The 24,091-nt window shown below is 43.4% G+C and overlaps 1 protein-coding gene across 1 annotated transcript in view; it reads right to left on the bottom strand.

The window, feature by feature from the left end:
- LOC139343454 (myocardin-related transcription factor A-like) overlaps positions 1–24,091 on the bottom strand; it is a 33,787-nt gene that overhangs the window by 2,442 nt on the left and 7,254 nt on the right. The window contains exons 3-16 of the mRNA XM_070981119.1: positions 15,124–15,189; positions 9,336–9,391; positions 8,666–8,741; positions 8,392–8,553; positions 5,861–6,027; positions 5,541–5,654; positions 5,035–5,103; positions 4,486–4,670; positions 3,583–3,769; positions 2,875–3,142; positions 2,539–2,687; positions 974–1,993; positions 606–803; positions 335–451 (exon numbers count right to left, since the gene is read on the bottom strand). Of these exons, the coding sequence (XP_070837220.1) occupies positions 335–451; positions 606–803; positions 974–1,993; positions 2,539–2,687; positions 2,875–3,142; positions 3,583–3,769; positions 4,486–4,670; positions 5,035–5,103; positions 5,541–5,654; positions 5,861–6,027; positions 8,392–8,553; positions 8,666–8,741; positions 9,336–9,391; positions 15,124–15,189 (2,834 nt within the window). The remainder of the gene's footprint in view (positions 1–334; positions 452–605; positions 804–973; positions 1,994–2,538; positions 2,688–2,874; positions 3,143–3,582; positions 3,770–4,485; positions 4,671–5,034; positions 5,104–5,540; positions 5,655–5,860; positions 6,028–8,391; positions 8,554–8,665; positions 8,742–9,335; positions 9,392–15,123; positions 15,190–24,091) is intronic.

The raw sequence follows: 24,091 nt of genomic DNA, 5'->3' as shown, positions 1-24,091 counted from the left end.
GGGGTTTTGATCTATGAGATTTATGCTCCCACCCAAAAAACAACGCAGGTGAATGGAACTTTGTTCATTGCACTCAAAGCATTTGAATGCACCTTCTCAGAAACAATGTCCTTGTTAAAACGGACCTCACTGTAGACACTAGTTAACACAACCACTGTACAACAGAAGAAAACTATGTTTATATGAAACTTGAAATGCATTCTTATTGTTTTATCTATTTGTTAATTCTTTGTTTTTATATAAATCTTTCTCAAACATTTGATATTTTTTCATTGTTTTCCTGTCTGAATCTGGCTGCATATTCAGATCATCACTCTCTTGATGGAAACCTCACCTTTGTCTGTTGTTGTTTCAAGAATCCCTCGTGCACGCTCTGTTTGGTTTCATTATCAGCTTTAGGCAGCTGAGCGGGGTTGTGTCCAGGGAGCTTGGCTGGAGTAGACTGTAGTCGCTGGTGGAAAAGGAACAATGGAAACAGCGTTGTTACTATTATTATTGTTAAGGGCTGAACAGAACAATAAAAAGAGTACAACAGAAAATCTCTTTTTTATGAATCAGTCCAAGCCAGGGGTAGACAGGTGAACTGCTGACAGTGAATCATGTACCTGCAGTGTGATTTGATTGCTTGCTTTGCTCTGAGGCGCGTCAGTTCTTTGGTTCTCAGTGATGTGACTGGTCAGTGCAATCAGGAAGTGGTTACCGTTGCGGTCTGTGACCAGAGTCGGGGTGGAGTTACTCTTAAGGAGATCCAGAGAGAAAGAGGGGGCCGAGCCTGGCGGTTGGCTGAGGTTTGTCTGAGGTTCCTGCAGAAAACGGACAATAATGTTTAGCAGAAGAATCTTGATTTATGTACATTTTACTTTAAATTTCTCACAAGCATGACAAAAATTAAGAAGCATCTTTAAACACAGAACTGTACCGGCATAATGAGGAAATACTGTACTGTAAAAGACTTTTAAGACGCCCTCCTGACCTGTGTCGACTGCTGCTGCGCCTGCTGTTTCTGCTGTATTAGCACCTGCTGCTGCTTCAGGTGTATCTTGGTCTGTATCTGTATTTGTTTCAGCTGTTTCGTCTGATGTTGCTGCTTATTCTGCTGCTGCACAAACGACTTCTGTTGCTTCAGCAGAATCTGTTGCTTCAGCTGCTTCTGCTGTTGATGTTGTTTGGACTGCTGTTGCTGCTGCTGTTGTTTGAGCTGCTGTTTGTGAGACTTCTTCTTTCTCTGCTGAGAAAGTTTCTGCAGGTTCTGCTGATTGTCCAGCGTCTGACTGCACTTCTGGATGCTCTGCTGCTGGTTCTGAATGTGCTGCTGCTGGAGCAAAAGTTTCTGTATGGCCTGCTGCTGGGCAAACTGCAGAGCGGTTTGCTGGAGACATATATGTTGCTGTTTCGTCTGCGTGCTCATCTGCTCTGCTTTGATAAGTGCCTCCTGACTTTCGGTCAAAGACTGTTGTAATCCATGAGTGTCGGGTAATTGCGTAGTTGTCTCAGAGTCAACGTCCTCTGCCTCAGTGGCCTCCTGTTTGACAGTTACCTTGCTACCATCCATCTCACATGAAACGGATGATGGGGGAAAGGGTGTCGGTGGATGGCCAAATGAGAGTGGGACACTGGGCTTGTCAGGAGGTTCTTGTTTAACTCTCACAAGAAGCAGCGGCTCTGGAACTCGTCCTCCTCTCTTCCCATGCTCCAGCTGCATCCTCAGCACCTCTACCAGCCTCTGTTTCTGTCTCAGCATCCTCGTCAACTCCTCTATCTGCTTGTCCTTCTCCTGCAGCATCTTGTCTTTGTCCACAGCCACTGCGGGAGGTGCGGTTGTAGTGGTGGGGGCAGTGGATTGGGAGACTGGACAATGTTTCTGCAGAGAGGCTGGCTTTAAAGAGAATTGACAAGGTGCCGGGGTGGAGCACTTCAGCTCTTCTTTAATGTTCACAGGAAGTTGAGCAGCTGAGCGTGGCTGAAGGCTGAGCTGGGTGAGAGGTGAACTCATCTAGACAGAAAGAGAGAAAGTAAAAATAGCTTAAGACATTTGTTGGTATTTAAACAAGACAAAGATTCTACAGCCATGCTAGAGCTAAATGCTAATGTATGTACGCTAACATGTTCACGATGACAATGTTAACATGCTGATGTTTAGGAGGTACAATGTTTAGCATGTTTACTAGCATATTTTAGCATGTTAGCATAGCAGGACATGAATATGGCAGTCCATCCAACTGTTTTCACAGTATATTAAACAAGTATTGGCAGTATATTAAATGTATGATATTAGTTGTCCAAAAGATATTAGAGTACACTTGAATTATTGAAGTACATGGTGTGAAAATACTTATTACAAAAAATATACTTAAATAAACTTGACTGTGTCTCATACCGCAGTTCATTATCATATTGTATAAGTTGTTATAATTCTATATTGTTAATACACCAATACAATTCCACATCTGATATAAGCTGTAAGTCAATAACCTTCCTCAAATTTGGAAGCTGAGTTTCAAGAATTCGATGTATTAAAACAACAATAAAAATTCAGACCATTTTTGCCAAAGGGTCGCTGTTAAAGCTGGTATCTTCTGGGCTCATGGTGCCCGGTGAGCAGTCACTTGGGGGGTAGACGGTGCCACCACAGGTGATGAGCTGCTGAGGGGTGGCTGCAGCTGGACTGGCACTGCTACCTGCATTAGCTGTGCAGGTACAGAAAGAGTGATGTTACATGAGGAAGAAAGGACAGAGGTAATACTTTATCTACACTCTTTTCTTCCTGACCACGTCAATAAATACTTAAAGTGAGGAGTGGTGATTAATTTTACAATCAATCCCACATAAGAGGAAGTGCAGTTAAATTTTCTCTTTGAAAAAAAATTCTGTCACCTGACTGACCGGTCAGAGAGGACGCCTGATGGCACTGAAACTGAAACTGTTGATGTGATGGGTTTTCGTTGGCAGTGGTTGAAGCAGTTTCGGAGGGTTTTCCTGCTCCTTCAGCCCTTGGCTCTGTGTTACCCCCTGCTGTTGGAGAGGAGGTAGTATCACAGCCTCCATTCACTTCCTGGTAGGTCCTCAGCCTTTCAATGAGGTCGTTTTTGGTGCCAGAGACTGGCAAGCTCCGCAGCTTCAGCTCGGCCTTCAGTTCTGCGACCTGACAGAAGACAGAGTAAAAGAGAAATTGAGTTTGAAGGACAAGAGTGAGGGAAAGTGAAGAGATGAGGATAAATATCAGAGGAAAATTGAAAAGGACCAAAGGAAAAGGAGTGAGAACAAAAAGAGAGAGTGATCCATCACTGTGCCTTTCTTCGTCAGCTCTGGGTTGGCAGCCCACTTTTCAGTGACAAAACTTTGTTAACAGAGAATTTTTTCTGGATGTCAGCTTCTATCCACCAGTTACTCCATCGCCTCATAGCTTGTAGACAGCAGACAGCTGTTGGTCTTCACTGTGCTGATTCTAGACTGAACATCTATTATAGTATTGGTGAGGTTAAGTGTCCGACCATCCGCGATGCTGCTCACATCACGAGAACCAGATGCCATGAACCAGCCATGCAGCTTTCTTTTGGATTCATATGTTGTTATGCAACTAACCTTCATTTCATCCAGGTTGGGAGGTAGAGACGCTGGTTTTATCCCACCTAAAGGAGCAGAACTCTGACAGCTGTGACTGCTCTGGTTAGAAGGGGCTGTTGAAGGGGCGGCAACAGGTCGAGGTGGGGAGGAGGTGGTCGTGGAACTGGAGGAGGAAGAGGAAGATGGCTGCTGATCTGTCTGTGGTCTATTGGAAAGAAAATGAGTGAAAGGAAAAATGATAGTAACCTCTCCAGTCTTTAGATGATTGAATGTGAGTTAAGTCTTAAAGTTGTGTTTATTGGACCAATCGTTGTCCTGTGAGGAACTACTTGCAGCTACAGGTGTGCTCAGGTGTGGTGACAGCGAGATAAGCAGCTGTTCGTATGAAAATAACAATGGCGGCTCCCAAAGAGGTTAGCGTAGATGCTGCTTTTGCATCATTTATATCAGAAGTGGAGAGCATTTCTTCAGTGAAAGAAGAGGCTTTTCTCTTTGGAAAAGATGTTTCGCTCTTCTCCCGACTGACTTTGGCAAGAGTCTTACTACAACAGCATATGGATTGATATATGATTGGCTGTAGTTAGCCCATGATAGACAGTGACAGACAGATGGTTCAACCAATCACCTGCCAAGTGTCTTTTAAAACTGCCTGCCCTTTCCCAAACAGTTTCCAAGGACAACTTCCCAGATGGTTCCATGTGACAAACCATCTGCCACGTCAGGTTATCAGTTTCATGCACCACCTTGAAACCTGACCTGTGTTTCTACCCAAATTCCCACCAGATGAGGCCAACATTGCCTGGCTCCTTAGACAGTTTGTCTGGTTGCTTTAGATTATGGATGCTTGCTACATGCTCCCAGACACACTCCCCTATCCCTGGCAAAAAAAACACCTCTTTTCGATACACTACAAGAACATACTTGGGTGGTGCAGGCAGGATGGTGTGATAGTTGTAGTGCTGCTGCTGCTGATTGAGGATCTGGAGCTGCAGGAAGAGCTGCTGCTGCTGGAGGATTTTGGCATAAGATGAGTCCAGATGGGGAGGAGGCTCTTTATCTCCCTTCTGGTCAGGCGGGATGTACTGATGGTACTTTAACTTTTTAATCTAAAAGACAAATAACCAGTTTAGAACTATATTACTGCCTCTACGACTAATTTCTTCCCTCTTAGGTTAAGATGGACTGGTTCACTGAAATACTAGCATAAGTATTTTTTATCTCTTCTGGTGTTAGCAACAGTATTGTCCATGGAAGCACATTTCTGCCAATGTGATGAAAAAAAAGATCCTGGAAGTCATTATGATGGGAAGCTTTCTCAACATAAGGACTTACTTGTATATAAAAAGAGTAAATATCTCAAAATTATTTTGACATACTAAGTTATTAGTTTGAGAAAGTTTCTCATCAAAATGCCTTTTTTTCAGCACATTTCATAATTGTCTGCATGTCTAAAAACAGAAACAAACCCACCTTTGGCTTGCTGTCTTTGGGTTTCTTATGTTTCTGGGCAGAGCGGTCAGAGTTTGGTTTCGGCTGGTACTGAAAAAAGAGGAGGGATGCTGGTAAATGAATAATGAAACCTTTACACAACAATATACCTAATGTTTAATTTGATGTTCGAATCATTTTTACACATCCAGCATTCACAGAGCAGCGTTACCATTCATTTGGAGTCGTGTTTCTGGCCACTTGAACTTTAAGTCAAGTGTTCAGTCTCCTTGGAGCTCTGTTATGGTCTGTACCGACTCCTGATGGGAAGATCTGGCTCTTTAGCTGCTAAATGCCCCACTGTGTTCATCAGCTAGTCACTAACTTTGTGTGTCTAGCATTAGGTGTTGGGGAGGAAGCATAAAGTGTTTTTTTGTTGCTGATCCATTGTTATATAAAAATATTTGTCAGAGCAGCTTTAATCCAAGCACAGTTCCCACTTTTTCTTTACATTTATTTCTTTGTTGGACTTGACAGATGTTACTTACCTTGATCTGTGAAATCGCCCCCATCCTCTGGGCAGAAGGTGCTGCTGTCCCATTGGTCAGCTTCAGTGAGGAGGATCCAGAGATTGGTGGGAGAGGACCAACAGGAGGAGGCACCTGATTGATAAGATGAAAGCATACTTTAAGCAATCGGTGTATATGTTGGTGATAACCAACAAGAAAAAGCATTGAAAAATGAAATTGTATTACAGACATATCAACCAGGTCAGACAACTCTAAAAGAGCAATACATACATAATTCGGTCTTTTACAGTATTGCATCCATGACACGCAACATGTTAGTCGCACCACAGTAATCTGACCTGTGTAGGAGATGGGATGCTGCTTCCGGCCAGTGTCTCTGGTGGAGAGGGCAGAGGCAGCAGACCCAGAGGAGACTCCTGGCTTACTGGCTGTTCTGGAGACAGACTGTAACTGCTGTCCTCATCACACGACGAGTTACCACCTGAAGCCTTTGGAAACTGTGTCTCTGAGAAGGAGAGGAGGGTTGTTGGAGGAGGGAGAGAGACAAGGGTTCACATGTAGGCAGATGAAAACAGAAATGCAACTTCAAAAAGAGCACTTGTTTTTTTCCCCAACGGCACAGACAAAGCTGTGTGTGCGTCTGTCTTGCTCGTGTGTAACGACAAGCCACACAGCAAGCTTTTATCGGCTGCGTTTACAGGTGTCGAGCCAGTGGACTAACAACATGTGAGCATCCCTAAAGCAAGCCATAATGACCACCAGTGCTTCTTCTCTAATGTCTGCTCCAGAGCTGTCAACCAGTGCATTTATGTGATGGCTGCCGCAGAGTAACCTAAATCCTCGTCCTCCCTGCCTGCACATCATGCCCATAAACTTTCAGATGATTTCTTCATAGATATCTTTTGTCCATGGTGGTCAGGATGAGTCAAGCTTTCTCCCAGTGATCGTTTTCATTCATCTAGGTTCACTTACATTGCAGCCACATAAGGCTGGCCACCTCATTCACACTGTTTTTTTTATGTGACAGATGGCGTCCCTCTGATGAACGGCGTTACACTGAGGATTCTGGAGGATCAGTTGCGTAATTTATGCATTAACTGTTTATGTGAAGGCTCCTCCTGTTTATGTCAGCCTTCTGTGCCGCTAATGATTTTCATTTACAAACAGACAAACAAACAGGGCTGAGTATTACAAAAAAAGGGATCTATAAATAAGGGAAAGTATGTGAAAACCAGCTTGTCAACCAAAGGACAAATCAGGTTGAGGTGTGCTTCAGCACAGAAGTGAATCCAAGCCGTGGTCGTCCTGCTAACATTTCCCTCAGGGATATCACATAATCATTTCATTATTATGCAGACTTTTGAGTCTTTACAGGGATTTAAGGAATAAAGTTGCCTGCTATGATCCCCTGGACGAGGATAGAGACCTTTTCCTTTGCTGGTCGATGTGAATTATTTAATTACAGGAGCTGCTGCTATGGGCTGCAAAATAAACCTCTGGCCATTAATTCACCATCAGCAGGCAATGATGAAAAGACAACATGGGGCTGATTTAATACCCTCTGATCCAATAATATGATGGCTTCCCTACCGCTGAGCTGTGCCAGTGTGTGTCTGTGCACCATGCTCTGTATGTTTGTATCTTTGCATGTCAACTCTGTGGAGCTCTCGTGTTCCCAGCGCTCCTACAATAAGTAGGAGTAATGCAATTGTGTTTATTGTGCAGTGGTGACAGAGACGGATAACCGCCTGACAGTGTGCGTTATTGAATCTCAGCACTCAGTCCTCCACACATCAATCAAGAAGCTGGACCCACTGTCTCTGATCTCATTGTCTGCCGTCTGACAGAACCGGCAGTGGACTAAAAATATAAAATAAAAGTGCTCCTTTGTTTCTTTTATTGTGGATGTTGTAATGGAAAAGGGTGAAATTGAGGTCATTATATCTGTCACAAAGCCCAAATTGCAACCTGAGTGAAATCATATTCATTAATTTAGAGTCCTAACTCTTCAATTAGTATATAATTCTCTTAATAAAAGATAATGGGTCTCATTAAGAGACACTGTAGCCATTTAAAGCTGACATTAGAGAAGGAAGAGATGTCTTCACTTCCCGTCTGTCAAGATTTACTATATCCAAGCTTAATGCTTCTAAACCCATGTGTGAAGCACATTGGGTGTGTTGGATGGTTGCTGTGTACTGTGGACACTGGATGCCACTGTGTATTTGTTTTTGCTTCACGTGTGTCTTGGCAGGCATCTGAGTGGGTGCCTGTGTGTGTGTATATGTGTGTTGAGGCATCTGAGAGAGAGCATCAGTATGTTCATGTCAACTAGGGGAAGAGCCCAGGAGGGACACCCTGTCAGGAGCCTTAAACTGTGGGTGAGTTGTGATATGTTGCACCTTTAAATTTATATTAGACCCCTTTCCTCCACATACATGCAGGGCATACAAGTAATTCAATAAGACAAGAGAAAAGACCTGTACAAAAGATGAGGACAAATAAATATGCATGGACTGATAAAACGTATAAATAAAACTTCCCCAATGAGAGAGTGTATCAAAAACAGCCTGAAACCAGTCTCCATTACTACATCTGCACACTGCAAGCATTCTACTGTAGTAAAACGAGCTACAGTCACCTCAATCAAACTAAAATAATTCAACACCTCAGTCGAGTTTATCACTGGCTCCACCTGTCAGAAGTCATTGTAAGAGGAGTTAAGTGTAGTCCAGCTGAAGATGGCAACAGTCCAAGGAACAGAGAAATAATTGTCTGAACTGTCTTGGATGGATTCCATATGTCATTGAGACGTCCTGTGGGAAAGTAAATGACAAACGGAATCCCTCTCAAACCTGGCCTGGCTCACCTATGATGGCCTGTTTAAGGCTGGAGTGAACAGGCAGGATGTTTTTGTGGATCAGCTCCATGGGCCCCGGCCGGTGGGAGATCTTATCGTTCAAATCATCGGCGAGGCGAGCTCTCTTCAGCTGCAGCTGCTTGGCCTGAAGTGACGGCTCGGCCGACGTCTCTGCAAAAAGGCCAAAACCAAACGATGGACATTTTACGCCAGTTTGCAGGGTTCTTCAGTTATTAGTCACACTTTCCTGGACGTGAGACGGGAGGCTCGATGTGGTACTCACCCTCCAGGATGTGCATCCTAATCAATTCAGATCGCTCCGGTCGACTCCTGATCTTCCTCTTCAGATAATCCTCAGTCTGGAGAATGAGAGACACGCGCTTATCATTCTCTCTCTAACATTTCATCTGCCCATGACCTCTTCAGTTCACACCTAGTCTTCCTCCTCTGCGCTCATCATCATGTGTGCTACACGATACACAAATACTTGCATCTTCCAGATACTTTTCTGCTTGGTTTCTATCATCTTTTCACATACTCTCACTACGTGGTGTTCAGGTGTTACAGCTGACTCAATATGTAGATATTCTGTGTTTTTATTTATACTTGACATATTTGATGAAAATAATGAGGTTGGCAAATGTATCGCTGAGATTGACATTTCAGACCTGTAGAACGTTAGAGTAATATACAGCATTACAGCCATGGTTGGGAATCATTTACTTAGTGGACTCTTTACATACACAGCACCTTACAATCCAATAATAATGCTCAGTTTCTGTGCAGATGGCATCAGCTCTTATTTGTCATTTCCAGCCTCTCCGCATGACACGATTATTCACGGGTTGCTGTAATGACGTCAGACGTTACAGAGCTTTGAGACAGAGAGCGAATGTCTGCTTGAAACAGGCCAGCTTGGACTCCAGCGGCTGACCGGAGGATGGCATACTCACGCGTGCTCGTTCCAAGCACCTTCTCTGTTCGTGGAAGGCAGCTGAACTCTTCAGTGCTTTAAGAACAAAGAGTGAGAGCAGAGCAAAAGTGGAGGAAAAGAGAGAGAGAGAGAGAGAGAGAGAGAGAGAGAGAGAGAGAGAGAGAGAGAGAGAGAGAGAGAGAGAGAGAGGGGACATTAATATGGCGGTGTTAGAGCAAAATGGCTTAGAATGGCTCCTTGCTTCTTCAGTTCAGTTTAGATCCAGTTCAATGCGTTTACTGATGGTGAGGACTATTGCTCTTGAACTACCAAACCTCATCCCATCTCACGTCTTGAGTGCTGTGTCAGTGCTGTAAATGCCTGCTCTCACCGTACAGGCTGACATGTTTAAAAGCCATGACAGCACAAAATGCATAATAGCCAAGGCGGCGCTCCCATTTACGGACCAAAAATGTCGAGGAAAAGGGAGAAATGTAGTGGGATGGACTCTGGGGGTTCCAGTCCAACGACCCTCTTTACAGCAGTGGAATTTATGGAATCCGTTCAGCATTCACAAATGACTCAAGCAAGACTTCCTGTAGGCCTATGATTATGCAAAAACCAAGGGATTAGTGGTGCCAGAAACCTAAAAGCCTGAAGGGTTGTGATGACACCAAAATGCTGAGTTAAATGCAGCATATCAGTACAGGCATTATGATTTTGCTTCTAAAACAAGAATCTAAACCTCAAACTATTAAATAATGTCGTCCTACATGTAAGAATGTAGGTTACTGAATAACAATGGATTCAAACTGAGCTCGATGGAAAATTGCTGAGAATTCTGAACATTTTCGTTCAGACGCCACAGACCAGTGGTTAGTGTGAAAGCCGCACAAGCAACGTACATTTCAAGAATATCCACTTCATTAACAACATTTAGCTGTAAATTAAACTTTTTATACCTGGCAAACGTTTATTTGTTGATCAATCACAACCCTTTAAGAATGAAACTGTGAAATAAGACTAAAAAGATATCAAAGTACTGAACTAGGGCTGAACAATTAATCGAAATACAAGGTATTACTGAAATGAAAGACCACTATCATCATCACAGGTGATGCAAGTTTTCACAAGTCACACGATACCATTAGAAATGAAGCCCTGAGGTGCTACAGCGATGCTGCGGCCTACAAATCATATTCTCTAAACATAAGAGCCAAAAATGCTTTTTTGGTACAGAACCCAGCAAAAAAAAAAAAAATAAAATAAAATAAAAAATATATATATATATATATATATATGGTTGTTTTAAATTATTTTAATTGAAAATTAAATGGAAAAATGACCATTCCTAGTAAAATTATGACTTATATAACAATCATATAAAGTATTTATCAAAATAATAGCGCATAAATCAAGCTGCATAAATCAAGTCGCCAACATAAAATCAATCTAAACATCTCAAGGTCGAAAGAACCGCCTTTCGTTGTCTTGTCCTGCAGTGAAAATATACCTAATGCTCATGTAAGCAAAGCACTTGTGAAGCCTGCCGTACAATGGATGTAGTGAACATACAGGCCCAAACTATTTACATATTTCATGTTTATGCATGCAGATAAAATGACTCTGCCAGACAACTAAAGCAAGCTACTGTAACTACTTCAGAGTCTACATAAACGCGCATGCAGGATGTGCACACTGCTATGAAAAGACTCAGTGACTAAAGGCGGTCCTTTGTATACACAGTTCCACAATTTCAGTGCCATAGAGCTGTGTTGTTGGTATCTTAGAGATACAGACAAGGTCACCAAGAGGAACAGTCCTCACAGGTTGGAATCCACTCAGCTGAGCACGTTTAAATTGTGAGAGCGGACTAAACCAGACAAACAATTAAGAGGTGAGGATGGCTGTGGTACCTGCCTGACTGTGGAGGACACCATGAAATTAAGGCTGCGAGTCAGCACGTTAATTTTATCGTCACCGTTTCATTGCAAATCCAATGTGTTGGAGCTAACGCAACAGAAAATGTGTCGCTGTGCTAATACTTTCTGACTGCACTGTATAGACACACGCACGCACACATGCACGCGCACACACAGACTAGATTAGCAACCCTGGGGTAAGACTGCTGGTACCTGCTCAAGCCTCAGTTCACGTCGCTGAGCACTGCCACACTGCTGGTACACATTCACTAGCACACCCCAGGGACATCACCCCTCTTAGACCTCTCACCCATCCACAAGGGGGTTATGTGGCCTCCTTGAGGGTGTATGAACCTGCCTGTCAGTCAGCTACATGGGGAATGAGTGGTGGGATGGAGGGAAAGATGGATGGATGAGCAGAAAATAAGGCTTTGGAAGCTGGGAGGAAAGTGAAAGGAGAAGGACACAGATAGGAAGAAGATGGAGAATCAGAAAACGGATGATGGAGGGAAGACGGGGAGAGGAGATAAATGGAGAGAGGCAGCTGGAAGAAAAATGGAACAACAGACCGAAGGGCAAATGAAGAGGAGGAAATAGAGAGTGGTGGGATGAGGTCAGAGAGAAAAGACTCCATTATGTGCATGAGCGGCTGCATCATGGCTTCTTGCCACCCTGCTAAAGCTAAGCAGCATTCCCGGTCTTTGAGAACGTCGAGCAGCAGCACTTCCTCTGGACGTCTTTTTATGCTCAGTCTTGAGTGTTAACCGACCGGCTTGTGTTAAAGAAACTCTCCTCTGTAGAGTAATAGTCCACAGTCCTACAGGTCAGCCACTGAAACTGTGTGACATGTTTGTCGACCTCATCAGATAGCTTCAATAGCCACAACATCACTAAAACATCACTGCTGTCCGTCACAAACATGTGAAGTGTTTGCTGTTGTCATACCTACATAGACCGCGGGTGTAGTCATTTCAACTGTGAGAGCTGCTCCACCTCCACCAGTCGGTGTAATGTCTGGTATTTACACATATGCACAACTCATATATGGCACAATAGAGGGTGCAAAGGCAGAAATTGTCAATCCAACAGTCATGTGAAGTGTGTACAATGCATATACTTTCACTCTGACTTGTTGCATTTTATACATAATTATACTAAAATAAGCTTTTCTTAGATCAATCTAGTGACTTCCACCTGTCTCTTTCTGAAAAAAAGTTTAACTCAGCGAACCCATTAACTGTGTAGACAGATGTGTTTTCACACATCTGAGAAGTGTATAAATAAAGTGCTAGGTAGGGTATCACACTGAGTTTATTATAGCACGGTGTTAAATGAACACACCCTACCACACACCGCGGTCACAACCAAACATGCAGCTACAGACACGCACACCCACTAGGGCAGTCTCTATTTGTAAAGTTGAGCTGGAACAAATTCCAAGTAAATCATATCTCACTGTCTTATTATTATTCTTATTGGCCTAGCAAGGATCCAGAGGATGAGAGTCAGACGAGGATGTGCAGTCGATGTTACTCCACTTTGCACACAGAGAGGGAACCACCATCACTGCAGCAAGAGGTCAAGTGGCTGCTTGTGAGACTATCGAGCTGGAACTAGAGAAGCCTCTGAGGTCCAATCTGATGTTTTATGAGAGGGACTGAAGGAAAGAGCTGAAAGAAGGGGGCATTCTGTTAAGAAAGTTCAGCAGAAAAGAGGCAGACAAGGAGGAAGATGAGTGAAAAGGGAGTCTGATGTAGAGACAGAGTGTAAGATGTGAGCGTGTGGCCTATCAATGAGAGGAGGAAAAAGGAAAGAGCAGTGAGGACTTGAAGCACATGGGATACAGGAGTTTGACTGCTATTTACACAAACGGGAGGGTGAGATGAGTCAGAGAGGGAGAGCAGCGATACAGACGTGGGAGTTGTAGAGATGTTGTGCTCCACTGGTGATCACTGCCCTTCTACTGTGCGCTGATGATCCACCGACTGTCTACTGTCTCCCTGAGAAACTACAGAGACAATTATGATAAAGGTCACATGACAGAAGAGGGTAGCTGAAATGTCAGTGGGTAATTGTTCTGCCATGTCCTCACTCTGACATTGCCCACATTAGAACTCATACCTGAACCATTTCTAACCTACAACCTGAAAGTAGTAAAGTGGCATTCAAGCATGCGGTCAGTGACATTAGAGCAGTCATCATGTTATAGGGTCCAACAGTCATTTCTTAATCAAACGAAGCCTTAACCTGGCTGAGTTAACGCCAGCCACCTTTGTCAGTCACATGACCATCATCATATTTGCCTGTTAAGATTAGAAAGCCACGACTTCGGGACGAAATAAGCAAGCCTCAGGCTAAGGACAACAAAGAGACGTGGGCTACTCGGATGAACCCATGTGAGCAAAATATTCTGATCTTCACCCAGTGAGAGGGGAACAAAACACGTCAATACTGCTCTGGTCACATACAACGTAACCACTAGATGGCGCTACATCCTCCACACTGGACCTTTAAAAGTAGCTCACCACAAGATTTGAGACATGCTCATTATTAATGCTGTCTGTCTGCAAAGATAAGAACTTGTTACTAAGAGGAAACAGTGTGTTTAAATATTTGAGATGCAGAACAGCATAAGTTCCTTTAACAGCAAGGTTTATAAGTAAAATAGTCCATGTCAGCAGTCCTCAGGCAGCTGACTCAGACTTGAATCAGATGAATAGATAACAAAGGAAATACTAGCAGATAAGATACACAGCACAACCCACTTCCTGTGTGACAATGTGTGAGGCTATTATGACAGCGGCTGTCAGAGTATGAACTTCAATATTAGTGAAAAGCTGAGTGAGCTGCCCAAAGCATCAGACAGAATGGGACTATGCATTGAAGTGCTTATTAACACCAGAACATGCTGCTATTAACACATGTTCTGACCAGCAGATACGCCACCAGATGAACTGGACTGTTTTTCCATTGAACGGATCTAACAGAAGAGCCAAAAGCATAGAACTGAAAGCATCTGAACATTTTGAGCTGGATGGTGCTCGGGGAAATCTCTTCATCAGATAATAAGAGCAGCAGACGGATGTTGACGACGGCAGTTGAAGTCTGACCTTGATTCACCTTACTCAGAAGACTGAAACTTCAGTCTGGCAGAGGATGATGGCACCGTCTTAACCACAATCCAAATCACTTCAGACAACCGCTGTGCAGCAAGTAATGAGGCTAAAACTACAGCGACAGAACAGATTCTCACAGGCAATGATGAATGAGGAAAAAAACTCACACAGACAGCCGCTCGTTTCTTTAGGTACACCTAGCTAAAACTGACGCAGGCCAGCAATTAATCCTCCCTTCATGAAGAGCCAAATATTCAGTTTTTGTTGAGACTGGCGTCTTATAGGGGACGATTCGATGCTTTGTTTTGACACAGTAAACTGGACATTCCTGAGGACTGACTGCTTAATAAAACAAGCTATTTGACTAAATCACCTTGGATGTGTGAAATTAGAGGCGGGCGTTTTTTCGTATTGAGTGACATTTTAAAAACAGAATAATCGATTAATTGAAAAAATGATGTGCAGATCAATGAGCATTGACAATAAGTATTTATGCAATGAGAGGCTGGAGAAGCAAAGTTTTTTTTCATCATGCAAAATTCAGATATTGAACAAGTGCTGGGACTGCAAATCATTTTAAAATGGAGCAAATCATTTTAACCACAACCTACATGTCTCATGTCAGATTTAATAAATGTTTACTGACAGGTTAACAACATGTGTTATCATCTGTCCATTTCCACCTGATTGAATGGTTGGGATACACACTAAAAATTCACATCACGTGTTAAATCATTCCAGGAAAGCATGGACTGACATCTTCCTCTAAAATATACTGCTGTCCACTTACGCGGCATGATCCCCTGGTTGACCAACTCCTCTCTGGACCGTCTCTGCTGCAGCTTCAGCTGGAGAACTGAACACCAAGAGAGAGAGAGATAAAGAGAAGAAGCCGGTCAGTGCACAATGAATGGATCGCCTCGCCAAACCGGTGGCAGATCAGCTCTACTTCAGTTCCCAGACACAGAAAGCCACAAAGATAGTGATATTACTCACAGCTTGGGTGCAAGTTTGAAAAAATATGAAATCAAACACTTTCTGTCTACGGATGGAAGCCATAATGCTGTGCTGTTACATCTACAGAGGTTTCTATTTACCGTTAGCTGCTGATGAACAAAACTTCTCTGAGGTCCTCTGTGTGAAGACTCACAAAGGTTATGTCACACAGTACACAGGGAACGGAAACACACAAACCTGAGGTCTCTCTCTCTCTCTCTCTCTCTCTCTCTCTCTCTCACACACAAACAGGAACAGACGTTGCAAGTTTCCTGTTTCAAGCGTTTGATTAAATAGCGGCATACACACTTCACCACTGCCTCATTCATGACATGTCATCTCCACAGAGATGCAGAGATAAAGGACAGCGATCGACATGCATGTGTGTATGTAACTTCATTCATCCCGATGCAGTCATTTACTACATGTTTCTATTCAGGCGTGTGGAAGCTTGGATACCATTAAACCCCTGAAGGTAACTAGTATTTGCATTATGGGTCATGCCTTCTCGTGCTCAGGAGAGCTGTCAGCCTGTCCTGAACCAACCTCACACTTTCTCATACCTCCAAAAAGTCTGAGGACTGAACTTCCAAAACGAAAACATGAATTGCCCGAAAATGATCTTCTGCAGATCAGCAGCTACTCTATATCTGGGTCGTGAAATCAGCGCAGAAGTGTAACAAAATATGGCATCTGGAAACATTTTTGGTGGAGGGCTCGTTTTCACACACCCTGACCATCTGGAGTTACACTGTTCACTCACACCTGAGTGCTGCAGAGTCGTGGCAGAGGCGTTGCTCAGCGGGTTATATGGTGTGGCAACGACCTGTAACAAGATAGTACGAGAGCAGAATCTCATGACTTTGCCCAGAGTGTGAACTGTATGCAGCATGCACACAGTTAATGTGTATGTTTCTATCCTGTAATATACAATTATAGAACAGTTCCTCATTTCCCAAACATGCACAGTTGAGTGTACACACACGCGCATGCATGCACGCACGCACACACGCAGGTCATTCTGTCTGATCAGAGCTGATGGGAAAGGACAAATCCATAAAGTGAAAATTTACTGCTGCCCCTTCCGGGCTGAAGTCAATCACACCAATGACATTCAAACTGAAGCTCAACTTTCCTCAGCGCAGCGTTCCTACAGTGAGAGGAGTAGACCGAGGCTGAGACCCCACACGGGGTCACTTACCCAGTGTGTTAGCTCTGCTCCAATGCAGTCGGCTTTAAAAAAAAAAAAAACCCTGGAAACATTTATTTGCTTTTCTTAATTATTATTTTATTTCATTATTACTCTTTCATTGGTTTCAACCTGAATGTTGTATCGGTCACCTGTTAAGTAAAGATCTTAATTATTATTCAATGTCTTTTTTATTTCATTCTTCCTTTTTAACATCGTGTTCACTTTACTGCTCTTTTTTTTCTCCTACTTTCTTAATGTTATTAAACTCATGTATTATTCACGTGTGTTTACTTGTGTCTTGTATCTTATCTCTACACTATCTGCATCGTTTCTGTGTCTTCTGTGGTAGCTCCCACTCTGTGCAGCACGTTGTGCTTCCGCCTGAAATGAAATGTGCCACATAAACAGAGTTTTGCTTACTTGCTGGTCAGGCTGAGTTCATGAAACCAACAAACTTGCCTCTAACCTCTAAAGAGTAAAGCGCTCTATAAACACAGTCCATATAGCATTTACAACAGCAGGAACAGCATATATCTCTCTGATGCATCTGCCCCTCATGTTCCTCTGTTTCAGTTTCATATTTGTTGAATCCGTGTTTTTCAGCGCAGCAGAAAAGACCTGCCTGTGCTGGTGTTTTGCCGCTGTCTGCCTCTTTCTTTATATTCTAGGTTGGTAATAATGAGAGCAGGCTCTGTTGCTGTGGCCGACTGCAAGCACAATCAGCAGACGGCCCCTGTGTGTGTCCCACAGTGTCCTGAGAGAAAAACATTCAGGTTTCTTTGATTCCTGTGATGAGGACGTGGCTGACGCAGGATGGTGCAGTTTCTCTACTTGGCAACAGGAAAGATTCAAATGGCTCCTGCTAGCAAACATGGGCAGGCTAACAAAACAAACACTAACACAGATACGTATTAGAGGCATGCATAATATTTGCAAACACACATTAACCATGCACAAATAGACACACATATTTTATTACCTCCACTCACAGCTGCATGTCACAGACATACACAATCATGAAACATGCCCACGCACACTCAAACACACACAGACACACACACAAAACACTTGTTTTCGAGGCAGATGATTTGTGCCAAGAGATGACAGGCAAGTGATGCAATGTGCTGATACAGAATCTATTCTGGGAAAGTGTGCTCATTGCTCAAATGCCACTACATAACAGCAAGTGTACCTTCACTCAACAACAGTTTAATGCAGACAAGAGCAATTCTAACACTCAGACGAGGCCGGAAGTGTACTACACACAAGCTACACTTGAGGGGTTGGACTGCAAGACAAGACAATGTAATGTCTTCTGAAAAAGTATGTTGGGCTGAATGTCTTTACTCATTTGTGAAATTTCATCTGAAACCATTCTTGGGCCAAATTATCAACGACCAAACTACTGCAGAAAGACAATTCCTAACAGGCCGTTCATTAAAGCCCTCCCTCGAAAAGCAACTGTCCAATCATAGCTTAGCAACTGAGCCTTGGTATGATGGCAGGCCTATCAGGCTTTGTAATTGTCTGTATGCTGAAACGTGTGCGTGGGACTGTACTAAGAGCGATATGCCGCATAAGATCATACTGTAAGAACGCTGTGCTGTTAGCATGTCGCATGCTAATTAGCTTTCTTCCTAAAGTAAGTAAGCAAACATTACTCTCAAGGCCAAGGAGGTTCCATTAAAAAACATCCCTGTTAACGGCTAGCACATCCACTATGCTCAGAGCGTGGGAGCCAGTCCTGGATGCTACTGGTTAGAGTGTAGGCTAACATCAGCTTTGTCCAGTAGCGTAATCTCACTATCCAGGATAGCATTATGCAAATGAAAATAAAATATAATCAAATCAAATCAAATCAAATCAAATCAATCAAGCATTACACATGAAAAATTAACACAGCTCATGTTAGCTAGCCAACTGGCTAGATTGTTACTCGTTCAGGGTTTTGTTATCTTAGCATTGTGGTGCTTCTTTTTCTTCCAAGCAGCTAGAAACTAAATCCCTGCATTTGGAGCAGACTAGCTGAAATGAAGGTATGACTGGCAAATCTAACGAGGGTAAAAGTAGATTACTGGCTCAAAAATATACAGTAGAAGATTTATGTTTTTTTTTTTTTTTTTTTTAAAAGGAACCAGAAAGATACTTGTTTCTTAAATAATGTGCGTTACTTGCAATGTACTACTACGTGCTCCTCCTGAAAATGAGCTAACAGTAATATGATGGTATATAATGTACGGTATGTATGGGGTTGGCAAGCTCGGCTAACCGCTACGCAACATATCATGACACACCTGCTGCATCACACATGGTTTAGACAACTCAAGATCTCTTTCATGAACTGTTCAAAATACTTTGCCTCCTCCCCTGCAGCAATATTTCAATTTCACTCCATTTCAGTCACTTTCTTGTCAGTCTTCAACTCACTGACTACTTCCTCTCAGCTTCATCTCTCCATGGCTGCTGCTTCTCTTCATTTTCTTCTCCTGCCTCCCCTGGGAGAGACATGAGGAACTAAGCCAGGGAATATCCTTCAAAACACTGCTCCAAATGGATTTTAAGTACATTTACATAGACTGGCATAAATCTCTCCTGACCAATGCAGATTTCCTGAATCTGTTAGTTTCATTTTTAATTTTTCACTGATCCCAATAAAATTTACTTCCTTAGCAGCTGTTTCTGTATTACAATTTGTCAGTGTTTGTGTTCTCTTCGTCACCCTGTAGTACAGCACTTACTGTACTTTGTGCTCTCTGTTTCTATCTCTAACCTGTGCTCCTCCTCTCCCTCCAACATGCTCTCTCACTGTTTTCTATTTGTGTCCATGTTGTAAGCGTTTGGAACCCAACCCCTCTGGACAGCCAGCCGAATTAAAACACTGTAAATTGCCCACACACACACACACACACACACACACACACACACACACACACACACACACACACACACACACACACACACACACACACACACACACACACACACACACACACACACACACACACACACACACACACTTTATCACTTGTGGGGACATTACATAGACTTACATTCATTTCCCAGAGCCTTACCCTAACCCTAACCACTATTTACCTGTTCCTAACCCTGTACCTAACCTAACCTTACCTAACCCGTAACCCTATCCTCAGTCTTCACCCTAAAATTTAATGATTTACATTAAGGGGACCTGCATTTTGTCCCCATAAGGCAGGTGAGTCCCCACAATGTGACTGTGTAAAAAGATTTTTTGTCCCAACAACGTGATAAATACCTGGTCACATGAATGTATGCACGCACGCACGCACGCACGCACGCACGCACGCACGCACGCACGCACGCACGCACGCACGCACGCACGCACGCACACTGAAGAAGAAGGGGGACAGAATGAGACTCATTGTAGGTTGATGGACAGGTTGATAACTTATATCTGTCTCAGTTAATCTTAGTTAAAATTCACTTATCTCATTCTTTCCAGTAATTACAATGAGGCCTATGTATTCCTCTGTAAAAACAATCACTGCAGTACATAAAGTATAACTGCAATACTTCTAATCCCATTTAACAAACACCTGTTTCAATACACTGTAACTTGGACATATCTAAATAAAACTAACAGCTGTAGAAGAGTTTCAAGTATAATGTTGGTTTTTCACAAAAAATGTAATCAAAAGAAACTTAAATCTTATTTTCAGTTGTCTTAATTCATGTCACTACACTCCAGACTTCTCTGGAAGTGCAGAGCTTGTCCTTCTCTAAATCGGTCCAAGCTGCTCTCAGTCCAGATACTTTGGTCCGCAGCCCATGCTGCTGCAGTCAACAGGTTGCTGAGTTCATGTGCTCGAGGCAAAGCGTGCTGTGCCCGGGCTGGATGAGCCCCAACTGTAACCCAGCCACTTGTAGAGTATTTGATCTACTTTAACACCTGAACCCAGAAAATAAACCTGGATGACACTCTGAGGAAGGCCTGCACGCTTCAAACAGCCTATGCTGTTTTTTTAAAACTGACAGAAACCTGCAAATCTCAAAGTGGACACAGTTACTGCATTATTATCTCCACTACCAATGAAGACGAAGCTTTAATCCAAAAAGCTGTGTACATTCTACGAGCACTGGCTTCACGCACTGGATGTGCACTGGAAGCATGACACACAACAGGTATCCCACCTTGTCTGAGGCTCTGACAGGCCTGGCGCTCTAACTCAAACCGTATGGCTCTCTCATCCATGTTCCTGCTGATTGGCCTGAGAGGGGCAGGGTCGATGCGGACACAAGGCAGGTGTTCCAGCATGGTAAGTGCGATTGTTTACTCCCGTGAAACAGGCTCAAAGAGCACAAGGAGCATAAGTATGGCTGCAGCTTCGTCCAGGTGTTGGATTTATGCAGCCGCCACAAGTCTGTACATCCACAAAGCAGAATGCAGTCCTCTTTGACAATTGCCGAGCTGCTGGATATAGTTGTGATGAGTAAAAACAAAGAATCTTCTTTAAAGCATAGCAACACATGAAAAGAGATTTCTCGTCTTCATTAAACAGGCATCTCCCATCACTTCTTTAGAAAAAAACTCCCTGATCAGATTCAATGAAAGCATTGGCAGTGTCGTCTATAACAACTCTTTTCTTAAATGCATCATAGCAGTGAAATAAAAAGAAGTGTGTATGAACACAAAGCTGCTGTATCAGAGCTGCTTTACAAGAGCTTCAGCTGCATTTGCTGCAGCCACAGCACTGACTAAGACGTGTGTGTGCTCGTGTGTGTCAAATGTCGGTGAATCCATGGTCAAGCAGCCTGTCACAGCTGTTCCTGTACTCAGTCATTCAGCCGCTGACAGACACAAGCAGGCGCACACGAGGGCGCACACGAGGACACACACGCGCGCACACACACACGTTTTGAGCGGAGCCCCTTTGCTCCTCACCAAATTCCTCTCACTTAGCACTTCTGATCTGAGCTCAGTGTGGGGTCACTGATGCACACCTGTTTGAGCACCTCTCTGCCATCATGCCTTAAGGCCTAAAATCACTACACACACACACACACACACACACACACACACACACACACACACACACACACACACACACACACACACACACACACACACACACACACACACACACACACACACACACACACACACACACACACACACACACACACACACACACACCTGCTATCTGTTCTGTCTGCTTGCCCCTTTCTGTTTGGCTGTCTCGCTGCACACCCATCTGATTTTTGTGTTTTCCACTTCCTGCTCGCACGTCTGTTCAAAGTCGTCTTATGTCGTTCATTGTGAAATGCAGATCTTGACCCTCTGTTGAGCCGACTCCTCATGAGTCCAATCAGCAACAATCAGCAGTGACACAACAGGTTTTGTAAGCAAGCCACTCATGCGGACGCTAAAAATTATTGTGCAAAAAACTGAACCACAAACACAGCATCACTGCCAGTGGAGGTACAACAACTGCTTTAAAGCCCAGTCTTATTGTCAACTAAATGCAAAGAAAACAGGGGTAACTGTTGTTAGCATAAGCTCTTGATCTGGACAAAGAGCAGCAGCTTGACCTTTCTCTCAAGACTTTGATTTAGTTTGGCCTAAATATGCAAGTTCATTAATGAGGGCTTGTTTTTTTACACATTCAGCATTGTTTCACTGGCATTCAAGCTGTGGTGGTGTTAATATAATGAATCTAAACGTCATCCCTATCACGTCCGATCACCTGCAGCCTCCTAAAAAGACACTGTAAAACTGTGCCAGCTGATGAGAGCCAGCAAATCAGAAAATTTGAGTCAATCAAGCAAATAAGGCATTGAGTATAAATCTCTCCTCTTTCAGCCTTTATATCTTTTTGATAGTACAATGATTTACAGTGTAGGACACACATAAGGAGAAATCGCTTCTCGCACTGGCTCTGACATTTAGCCATTGTGGCTTTTACTTGAGACAAAAAGGTATAGCTGCATCCAGAGAGCAACTATCGGCTGATCTGTCCAATAAACCTGCCTGCATGCTTTTAAACAGCTTTTATCTCCCTCCTTCAGCTCGACTGTCCTCTCCTCTTCCTGCCTGCGTGTCAGTATAAAACACCTGTTCCCGTCCATTGACAGTTTCATTCATCTCAATTATTAAGGCTCCGTCCCAGGCGACATCAGAAAATTTGACACGACATTAAAACGTGAGAGAGGGTCCTTTCAAGGTGAAAAAAAGAAGCGCTCCCTTCTCATCTGTCGGTTAGCGTTACGATGAACCGACGGTGCTTGTCATGTTCGCATTATGTTAAAAAATGATGCAGCGGCAGCACTGCTTCAAAAACAAAGAAATGGCGAGTACACAATAAAGAGTGTGTTTTGGGAAATGATTTAGCTATCAGTGGCTCTATTACAGGCAGGAGGGATTGTTAAGAGAGCTGAGGCACACAAATAACAGCCCGTGTATTTGAAGGCACGTGTTAAATACGCAGGACGATGTGTCTGTGGGTGCATTTCTGTATCGGAGGGTGTTAATATGCAAGATGTGGTGTCCCCAGGCAAAGAACTCCTCAGTCTGACAAGAGAGAGGAAAACGAATCAGGACTCTGATCCGCCATTACTTCAGATAAGGCCCCGACCAAAACCCTGGCAGGGATAATCCCACTTTGCTGGGTGTGTTTGTGTGCATGCGTGTAGGTGTGTGCAACTGTTTATTCTCAGAAAGAGTGTGTCTATATGTGCTCAACTCTGAACGAATATAGGAGTATAATTTACGTGACAGTGGGAGTATAAACGGACGTAAAGATGGCGTCTCTTTGTTCTTCGGTATCTGACTCAGTTAAGTCCCTATAAAGTGTGCACTCATATCAATCGTAAATGCTGAGATAAAAACAAACAAATTGCTAAGGGCTCCAAGTGGACCAGAAATCTCCGTCTCTGTATCTTTCCCTCCACACACACAGCTCGGTCTTGCTGTATCAGTAGAGGCAGATGTTAATCGCTGTTTATTAATAAACAGAAACAGATCTCAAAGCAGTGGTTTGGAGAGGTAATGTTTCCACAAGCATCAAAAGCTCTGGATTAGTCAAGGTCACCACAGGAGTTTGAGTGCTGAACTTTCACATCGCCTTCTGTTTTCAGACCGGGTTGCTGAGGTCTGAGGCGGTGAAGGGGCATTTCCTCTTGTATCTGTATTAACACTTGAATATGTCTCCAGTGGTTGTATGGCAGAAGTGGCTGAGACACCAATAATACAGAAAACATCATCAATTGGGCAAGTGGCCAAGGGGAGGGACTTGGTAATGAGCCAATAATAGCCAACAAACACAACATGATGGTGGAAAATCTGTAAGTATTGTAAAGAGAGTAAGGTCAAGGTGTGGCCCCTGAGACTAAGGTCCACATGCAAAGGTTACTTCAGCATCTGTGTTCATGAACCAGCCTGAGATATGATACACCAACCCTGTTTACAAATTGGCTTGACATTCGTCTTGGGTGATCCGATCATAAGCGGACAGTCGAGACACATTGCCGTTCACACCTGTATTTACCATCCATCTCCAAGGTGTCCAGCTGACCCCTCGTGTTAAGATTTCATTAA

Source organism: Chaetodon trifascialis, chromosome 15 (genome assembly GCF_039877785.1).
Source record: "Chaetodon trifascialis isolate fChaTrf1 chromosome 15, fChaTrf1.hap1, whole genome shotgun sequence".
NCBI classification, from domain to species: Eukaryota; Metazoa; Chordata; class Actinopteri; order Chaetodontiformes; family Chaetodontidae; genus Chaetodon; species Chaetodon trifascialis.
The sequence above is the reverse complement of the archived record's forward strand: the minus strand, read 5'-3'. Positions and strand labels throughout refer to the sequence as shown.